Genomic DNA, 10,409 nt, shown 5'->3' with positions numbered 1-10,409 from the left:
AGAGGTTCAACTGTTCTTTATTTAGTGTAAAGTAGACAAATCTGTTTCATGAAAGTTTGAACTGTTCCTTAAAATGATCAAGAAGTGTTTCAGCAACATGAGCAGGAGTCAGGGCCGGATCCAGTGTTGTGTTTGAGTGCGGAGCTATAAGTAAGAGCTGGGTGTGTTCCTTAATAAACAAAACCTGACCTAGAATAGCAGATTGGTGTGTCAAGATGTAGCAGCTGACTCAATATCTACACATTTCTTGTTTACAACAGGAACACAGTTACACACACAGGCTCATATTTACAACTCTGATTCATCACTACAGCAACAGAGTCACAACAGAGTCAGATTTGTAATGTGAAAATTGTGGAGTAAGTACTGAGTGTTGGCACTATAGTCAGTGAACTCAGTGAAGTGAGTTTAGGAAAGCCTTTGTGTAATCCTGCTATTGTGTGTTATGTAAACTGCACAGAAACAGTGTGTGTCGTAGAAACGAACCAACGCAAACAAACTAACATGGCAGATTTTTCAACCTTTGGCTAATTGCTTGAATTAAGTTAATTACATGATCATGATCTAGTTTTATGTGACTAAAAAGTCATAATTTAGACTTTTATTTCATAAAAAAAGAAAGTAACCACTTGTTAGCTTAGATTTATAATTTCATTATATTTGACAGTTGCACTAATTCCAGTCATGTGGTGTGACAGGAAGCAGAGTAAAACTATGGCTATCAGTTTAGTGATCGCTGTTTGGATGTTTGTATTTTAAGTGTCCCTCCTCCACGGAGTTCACTCAGTAGTTCAACATGAACACAGAGAGCTGGGATGATTCAGTGTCTGACAAGCTTCAAAAACTCATCAGCTTGTGACTCAAACTGAGCCTGAAGATATTTTTTAAATCGTGTTTTCCTTTTTCCTGAGTCAGCACAAACTCCACACACTCTGTAAACTCCCACTGAGGCTAGTGATGCAGATTCACATTTAAAGTCTTTCGCCATCTGTTGGTAATCTTGGTGTATTACAGCAGAGCGACATATTTCTGCTACAAGAAACATGGAAGTTATTTTAAAATATATTATATAATATTTTTAATGATCAGTTCACTGTGGAGTGACACTGATGCATATTTTATTTTTATTGATCCTGATAATGTTGTGCCACAAAGAATTTCTTTTTTCACCACTTAACATTTCATAGACAGATAGGAAAATAGTAAACTTTAAAAAGGGATACAGTCTTTTTTTTAAATCAGAGTTTAGCATCAATTCTCTTAAACGTCTGGGATATTGATCTGAACAGTTAAGTAACAGCTGCTTTGATGTTAATAAAATGAACTACAGAGGCAACAATCAGGCAACTCAAACCCCCGTCATCTTTTCTGATTTTTTTTTTTTACTAGTTTTTCATTTGGCTGGGGTCAGTGTCATTGCTGGTAGCACGAGTCTATACCTGGACCCTACACAGGTTGGCAGTTGGTTGTTGGTCAGTGATGGTCTGGCATATCCTGGATCCTGGGTTCCTCCTGGTGCACAACAATTCCAACAAAAGTGTTATGTGGCAAGAGTATGGGCAGTTCCTGAAGGCTGAAGAAATTGATGCCACTGACCGGTTCAAAATCCAGTTGAACACCTCGGTGACATTATATTTCGGTCCACCTCAGATGATCCAGGAGCTCAGTGATGCCTTGTTCCAGGTCTCGGAGGAGACACCATCCATCATTAGCATGACCCAATGTTGTCAGGTAGACATACAAGCACATGGGAGCCATACAACCTGAGCACCAGTCTGAGTTACTGAAAAATGGACCAGCCTTCCACATAATCCTTTCACCTTGATGTTTGATGTTTCTTTAAGTTCAGTCTACTAGATAAGTTTCAGTTCCATGAAATTATGTGACATCATTTTAACACGCTACCCACTCCATATCATATACCTGTCTAGCATGAGCTTTGACGTCTGATCTATTTTTAAAGTGCTTCTTTAATTGTTTTGAGCAGTATTTTCATGCGAGAGTCCACAAAACAAGTTTGACAAAAAAAAAACAAAAAAACACACAACGACAAAACATCTTTCTTTGTCTTTACTTATCAACTGTAACCAGGCAGAAACAGATGTCAGATAAGATCCAGTAACTCTCTGATCTATCAGAACTGACCTAGTTCAGGTTCACCTCCCCAAATACTTACTTTTTTTTTTTACAGTGAACAGATTCTAATCCGACTGTGATGGAAATACTTGCATCATTTTTTTGATCTCAAGATTATAAACTGTAGGAATCTAAAGAATGTCGAACTGCCAGAAAGGTAACAGAGGCAGTCAGATTAGATTTTATCATTGGTGGGTTTTTTTTCAATTTTCTTTCTTTTTGTTTATTTGTTTTATTTTCACTGCAACTGAAAAGTGCTGTCTTTGCCCCTTCATCCATGCTTTTATCACAGGTTTTTTTCTGTTCATGGTTTTGTGATCTGAAAGAAATAAGAGTAATAAATATATCACATAATATAATTATGTGATATATTTATTATTATTTATTTATTATTATTATTATTATTATTAATAATAATAATAATAATAATAATAATAATAATAATAATAATAACAACAACAATAATAATAATAATAATAATAATAATAATAATTATTATTATTATTATTATTATTATTATTATTATTATTATTGTTATTAAATAAACAAAATTTTACAATGAGTGACGAGTGTAGTTTTCATTATGAGCCAACATCTTCACAGACAGTCAAAAACCTCACAGCAGGAGTTATGAAATCACACTCAACATTAGCACATGTTCACACTTTATTAATAATAAAATAACACAATAGATATAAACTGGGGAAAGGCACAAAAAATGCATCAAAACCGATGAAGTTGATAAAACAGGAAACTTCACTACAGAAATGTTCTCATGATCTTCACAAACAGAACTCTTTTCCTTCATAGAAAAACATTTAGGCGCTCCAAAGAGATTTCAGTGTTCCCCAAAGGAAAACGATGAAAACTGTCATTTTAACTTATTATTATGATGGTTGATTTCTAACTATTTGCAGACTAGACATACCCACTCCCAGACGCCATCAATCCGAACTAGAAAAACTCCAAAGATGGATAAAAAAAACAAAGTCAAGATAAGTTAGATGTTTACAGCTGACTACTGTCTGCTGGATTCCCGTCACCGTGAACTCACATCTGTCTTCAGAGCCTTTTTGCTACGGAAGGTGGGACGAGTGGAGCGTTTCAGCTTGCTGCTCGTCTGGGAAGTGCTGTTTTTTTCTCCTTCTGTATTTTCTGTCATTTTTATGTAGTAAATTATAGTTGCGAAAAGAACTATAGAAAGCACAATAACAACTGTTAGTCCAACAGCTCCATCCTCTCCGTGTCCTCCTGGCTGACCTGCAGGTGAGAAACAGGTGTGAGGTGTCAGGTATACACAAGCTTCACCTCTGATCACAGGCAACATCTTTTTATGCATTTTGAGTTATCAGCTCACAGCCAAACAGCTCTGACAATAACTGAATGTGTCCAAAGTCAATTCCACTGACTTACCTGGTGAAATAACCTTTAGCTGGATGACGCTGATGGGCTCAGTCTTTAAAATGGACAACTTTCTACCTTCTCTTACTTCATGGACGACACAACACTCGTATGTTCCACCATCAGCAGTCGTCACATCCTTCAGAATTAAAGACACGTTTCCATCCTTCATCTGTCTGTCCTGCAGATCCACCCGGTTCTTAAAAGATGGATGCTGCTCTTCTGTATCAAGCTTATCGTCCCGGTAAAAAAGGACATATTTTTGCTCCAGGTCAGCTCTGCTCCACTCTGCAGCTATGATGGGGTTGCCGCTGTTTGGAGCTCGACATGGAAGAGTGACCGTCTGTCCCGGCACAGCTATGATGATTTTCTGGTCTGAAAGAGGAAACAACAGAGCGGTTAAAGAGATGCAAGTAAAACCAGTCACTACACAGTTAGGAGCTACTGCGAGATAAGTGAGCTTTTTACTGTAAATTGCTTCAGACAAACACAAGGGGCACATTCATTTAAAGACTGACTGTCTGTTGAAGAATTACTTTTTATCTTTGTGATTTAAATTCACTTAATGAACTTAATGTACTGACAGCACCACAAACTGTTTCTTAATTCTATATTACTCATAAATACAGCTTGGTCTTCACTAGTTCTTTTACATCTCTGCCGTGGCAGTGACAGGAGGCATATTCTGAAGTTGGTCAGATTGTTTGTAGGTATTTAACACTAATAATATTCAGTCATTTAAATACATTTCTCTTCAATCAGGCTATCAACTATTATAATTCCTATACCCATGTTGATCAGCCAATGGGATCGTTTTCGATTTGAAACCAGCTGTTAATGTTGTGTCATATTTCAAATATCAAGTTTCAGAGGAGGTCTACTGTGCACTGATGCGCTGCACTAAGTGGTCAACCATCCATTTCTGTGTTTGGGGTCAGCAGTACTCAATTGATCCATTTTATGTGGAAGAAGAGTGAAAGAGTCCAACAACTCTTTTTTTTTAATGTGAAAAGGCCCAGTGAGCACTGATCAAGAAGCCAGAGTTAAAAGAGAAAGTTGATGACCTCCATCAAATCACCTTTATGACTCAGGTTTTAGGTTTTTTGGCCTATCTTTGCAAGGGAATCCTAATGAATCTCGCTTGCAAAGGTAGGCAGTAAAGCTCAGAACCATTTGTGCTTCACTCAAACGACTGATAATGGAGTATTAATCTGGAATCTTGCACCGAAGTCTACTAAATTCAAGTTTTACATCTTTAAATATCTGTTCTAGCTACTAAATGCTGTTTGAATTTCAGTGACACTTTTCTGTGAATAGTGAAAGGTAAGGTCATGTAGTTAGTTCAAAAATAATAACTTTTTGTCCCAATGAGGAGCTTTTATGAAAGATTATTTTTCTGCCAACTGATTACTGCGCCCATCCTTGTGCTAATGACAGACTGCTGTGCAAGAACTGATTCAACCTGACTCGTTATGCTTGAAAAACACAAACTTGTGCAGATGAGCAGATATGTGCTCTGATGTGAACTTTGACATGACCTGTAGGTATGAGGAAATGAAGCAGGTGTAGCAGGAGGAGAGGACAAGCTCGGGTAAACAGAGTGTTAATGCTGTTAAATGACTCAGCTCCTCCTGGAAGAAAGCCACATTTCTTTGTGAATCACAGTGTTTACTGAAACTGCTCTGGAGCAGGAACAGTCATAATTAAGCTTTAACTCTTTAACTTTAGGCATATCTGGCAGGTCATACAGGCCAGTTAAACACACTTTTTTAAACCATGAACAGAATTCTTAAAGAGGTATTATTTTATCAATCAGAAATTCAATCTCACCTGCAGAGACAAACAAGAGGCAGACAGACAGTAAAGTCAGGCAGAGAGATGCAGACGTTACAGCAGACATTGCTTCTTCATTTAAAGTGCGATAAATATCCAAAAGATGGTGGTATTTTTCAAGAATCACAGAATCCCTGAGTTTAAAATCTGATAAAGGAAGCTGAAAGTCTGTGAGTGTGATAGCAGGTATCTATATTGTTCTTGTCATGGCCACCTGCTGTTTCTCCCTCTTTATATCTGTTTCTGTCTCTCTCCACTCCTGCAGGTGAAGAAGAGATTGAGGTTGTCTGGTTTCCTTGTTTGGCCCTGCCCAGAGGCGGAGTCTCTCCTGTTGACATGGTTACCTGTTTGCCTTAAATTCTTTACTGCAGCGGATTTAAAGACCAGCTTTTGCCTTGTGTCCACTCTAGTACTTTGACATTGCAATGGATACTTCTCCTCTTTCACTTCTACACTTAAAAATAGTGATAACCATGTTTTATCCCTCCTGATTAATTTTTCTGTGGTTTTACTTTTGCCAGTGTCCTCCATTATCCAGCATGGCATCCCTTATCCCTTTTTCATCAGCTTTTGACCTTTATGTTTTTGCCTACTGGAAAATGCATCAAAGGACCAATTTAAAATGTGGCATATTTAAGTTTCTGAAACTCTTCTTTAGCATGTGAGTAAAATGTAACCATAGTGCAAAGTAGGTTGATGTCGTCTGCTGGATGTTTGGCTGTTAAACTGCTGTCATTTATTAAGCAGCTGCTCTGCTGTAAAACTTAGATTAACCAGCAGATGGCAGCATAATTTAAAAGTTATTAGTAATTTCAAAGTTCAATGGTGAGCGGTTTAACAGGAGATTGGTGGTTCAGGAGATGTGGTCGAAAAATAAGTTGGTTCTAATTCACATGAATTCACAAATTTAGTCTGGTGTGGTTTGATGTTTATTTAAGTTTCTGTTTTAAATCTTTTTAGACTCACAGAATCACACGAGGAAAACACGCAAGACGAACACTCAAAGCACTTTCACTTTCTATTGCAAATCTCGTTTACACGTACGTTATTGCAAGGATAAATATTGTAATATTCACACACACACACTCATATGCATGCATTGGGGGAAGCTCAAAGTTCAGTATCCTGCCCAAGAATCACCTGACAAACTACCAATCAAATTACCATCTGAACCACAGTCACCAGAACATTTTAACATGTTTACTGTTCACATTTTAAATTTTTGAGCAAATTCATGTAAAAGATAAGATAAAATAACGTATACAAGTTAAATAAAAACATATTAAAAATATATATTGTTAACTTGTGGATATCCTCTGGTCTGAAGTGCTGGGGGAACCATTTAGAGGCCAGCAGCTGGGCATCAGTGGTTGGACTGGTGGACTACTTCAGTGAAGAGTAGACAACGCCTGGCTCTGGTTTAAAGTCTGAACACAAACACACACAGTTCAAACAACAGGAAACATGATTAAAAGCTTTGTAGTTCAATCAAGACCTCCAATCTCCACCTCTCTGCATCACACACAGTCCCAGTTCAGACTGAGCTCGAGATATGATGCTATTAGCTTAGCTTAGCATGATGGTGAGCAGGGGGAGCAGCTAGCTTGGCTCTGTTTAAAGTTAAAGATAAAGAGCGGCTGTACCTGGTCCTCCTGGCTCTGATGGCTGTTCGTCCATTACTCACATCTTCAGTTTTCACTGCTGAGTAGACTGCAGCTGAGTAACTCTCTGCAAAATAAAACACCTTTGACATTGTACAAAATCTGTATGACTGTCATATTATTGCAAAGATTGTGTTTATTCATAATGTTGCACAGTGTAGAAATTAAGCAATAGGTTTTATAAACAGCAGCAGCTTCACACGCTTTTCTTATCTTAACATCTCTGCTATGAAACTGACCACATGAAACTGAAGGATGTTTCTGTGAAAGAGAAAAGAGGACAACCACAAAGCTGCAAACATCTGCTTTCAGTGCACACTGATGCACTTCACCACAGAGCAAAGACCTTCACAACATCAACACTATTACTGGCCAAACCAAGAGACACTGTGTTGAGAAGTTTCACTATCTTCAGACTACTGTAAACTAGAATCATCAGCAGGATGAATGTATCTGGTCGACATGCCATAAAGAACAAGATAATTCTAAACTTTATTAAAGCCAGATTCTGATTTTCATTTTGGAGAATGAGAAAGACTGGATCTAAAATGTTAGCATCATAAAACTATAAAAAGACGTCCTTGATGAAATTATTCACTTTGAATTCATGATGGTCTGTGAACAGAGTTTAAAGAAATCATTTTCCAAATGATGTCTCCATGTCCTTGGAGATGTGTTTTTAAAATGAACAGCTCTGTGCTGAAACACCTGCAGCTGAAGTATTTTCTTTCTATCAGAAACAGGATGCTGGACGACTGCAGAGCTGTTAGCTTCAACCACAGACCACAAACACACAGTCCAGCTCACAGTGAACAACAATCAGTAAGTAGAGTTAAACACATATATGACCAAACCCGATATTCCAAATATTGAGGATGAGTACAAAGCAACAATGGTCCAAAAGAGTTTGGTCAAACAATGAACACATTGAACACACGTGTGGGGAGATGTACACTGCAACACACTCAGCATAAGTCTCCGCCCAAAAATACCCTTCAGAATGCTTTTAATATATCAGGCCCTTCATGCGTCAGATAAGAATATAACATGCATCAGTTACAGTTAATGGTTACTAGAAAGCTAAAAACAGACAGAGAAGTTCCTCTTTTCATCACATTCTTCATGGCAGTTTGTTTCGCCCTTCAGATGGTCCCTGGGGACTTACAATTTTCTTGACTCTTCTTCTGTCACTTGTTACTAGGCAAACTCAAATGCAGTTAGAAGTTAAATGAATTCCAGGCCTTCGGCCTGGCCTATCTTTTAAAATCATTTGTGTTTGTAAGCGTGTATGCTTTTAACCTTCTGCTGCTCCAAGTCACTTACACAGTGGATCATCGGGACATCGCGCCAAATGAAGCTTAAGACCTTAAATAGACTGAGCATCAAGTCTTCATGAGCACTATTTGCAATGTGTGTATAAGATGATAGCCGCACCTTTAATAAAAGTTTTAGTCTAATGCCAGTGGCTTTAATAAACATTTTAATGCAATGCTGTTGATGAAAGCTATGTTTAGCAGTAAAATATTTTCTTTATTCCCACACCATACTTATTTAAATGTAATGTCTTACTATTACAATCCACATTTATACATTGCTGATCAATTCAATTCAGTTTTATTTATAAAACGCCAAATCACACCAACAGCAAGCAACGCCTCAAGCACTCATGCCATCCCTCACATGTTCTGTAATGTCCTGATAATCCATCTTATCAGAGACAGAACAATCTCCATGAAGATCAAGATCACACTAAACTCAGTCTGAGATGTTTGAAGAGGAAAAGATCAGAGAAAATGTGTTCATCATTATTCTGATGATGCAAATTTTCTTGTTTCTTGTTTCTACAATATTTCATTCCTAGTTTCCACAAATGTTTCCACACTGTAAAGATTCACAAAAATTAAATAAAAAGCAAATCTAACCACTCAGCAGACATGTTGAGTATCAGAATATTACCTCTGCTTGGTCTGATTGGCTGTGGATGATGTGATAGCTTGATAATGTTGTACACGACATGAGTGATGATGTCATCTTTTCCAGATTCTTCTCGATCTGCTGAAATTTTCCAAAATGAATAATAACATAAATTAAAACAGAGATTACATTTAACAAAGTTGTTACTGTGATTTTAATGAATGTGAACTTTATTCTACTAAACAAACTTAGACGTGAAAGATCAGGAAGTCTGAGTCTCACCTTCAGGTTTCCTGTGAACACATCGTCTCACCAGCAGAACCAGTAACACCAGTAGAACCACAACACAGACTGATCCAACACATGACAACATAGAGAGAACCGGAGGAGAGAGTGATGGTGGAGGTGTGGATGTAGGTGGAGGTGTGGTGGTGTGTTCAGCTTACCAGTGACTGTGATAGAGATCATCTTGTTACTTGCTCTATTTTTGGATTCACACCAGTAAAGTCCACTGTCAGATGTTGAAATGGAGCTGATGTTACAGGAAGAACCAGCTGGTGTTCCCCATTCCGTTCCACAAAGAGTGATCATAGTTGTTGTTGTGCTTCTTTTCACAGTCCATCCAGCAGAGCTGTCGTCCTCCTCACAGCTCAGAGACACAAAGTCTCCTTTAAAAAACTGAGAGCTGCTGGGACTCACAGTCAGACGAGCTGTGAGGGTTAAAATAACAAAACAAACAAAAAAACCCCCCAAAAAACGGATATTTTTTTGTTAGAACTGCAAAGATGAACCCAATCAGGTCATATCAGTGAGCATTTCTCAGGGTTAAACTGTGACAGAAGAAGATTACTGACCTTGGTTTGTTGTGCAGCTCAGCAGTGAGATCAGAACTAAAGAGAAATGACATTTAGGTTGATTTGAGCTGAAGATAAAGAAGAAATCCACACAAACAGCTGACAAACCCAGATAATAAGCTCTTCTGGGTCTAGAGGTTTAAAAAAAACTAAATGTAGAATCTATCTTCACTAGTTCAAACAGAATGAACACTGGAACCGATTCAAATAACACATGTCCTGGCTTTGTCTCTAAAATTGGGCCAATCGTTTAGAAAGATTTGTGTCACATTCAGACCTAAAATCAGCAGTTAACCAAACATCTGTCAGTGTCAAAGATTCCCTCAGTCTGGTGTTGATGAGCTGTGATTTTGTTAATGAACAAATTCAAATAACCAGTAAGTGGTTCATTCAATCTTTTAATGTCTTAGTAGTTAAAGCTTTCTTTTGGGTGTCATGTTTTTAGTATTTTTGGTTGTGAAGCACTTTTTAATATTTCCCTGTATAAATAAAATCTTGCTTACCTCACTGATGAGTATGATGTGAAACTAAAGAATCAAACCAGGGACGCTGCTGTTATGGAGCTGAACTGGAACCATTCAGACACTGAGGCCCTCTGAACACATTTTAA

General features: G+C 37.7%; 1 protein-coding gene across 1 annotated transcript; it reads right to left on the bottom strand.

Moving 5' to 3' along the window:
- Positions 1-2,712: 2,712 nt before the first annotated feature.
- LOC146521413 (programmed cell death 1 ligand 1-like) lies at positions 2,713-5,605 on the bottom strand. Its single transcript, XM_085155258.1, has 3 exons — positions 5,368-5,605; positions 3,550-3,912; positions 2,713-3,396 (listed from the first exon to the last, which is right to left on the bottom strand). The coding sequence occupies exons 1-3, from the start codon at positions 5,435-5,437 to the stop codon at positions 3,176-3,178; spliced, it is 654 nt and encodes a 217-aa protein (XP_085011384.1). The 5' UTR covers positions 5,438-5,605; the 3' UTR covers positions 2,713-3,175.
- Positions 5,606-10,409: the final 4,804 nt, after the last annotated feature.

This window comes from Neolamprologus multifasciatus, chromosome 3 (assembly GCF_963576455.1).
Source record: "Neolamprologus multifasciatus chromosome 3, fNeoMul1.2, whole genome shotgun sequence".
Taxonomy (NCBI): Eukaryota; Metazoa; Chordata; class Actinopteri; order Cichliformes; family Cichlidae; genus Neolamprologus; species Neolamprologus multifasciatus.
Note: the sequence above shows the minus strand (reverse complement) of the source record. Positions and strands in the feature narration are given on the sequence as shown.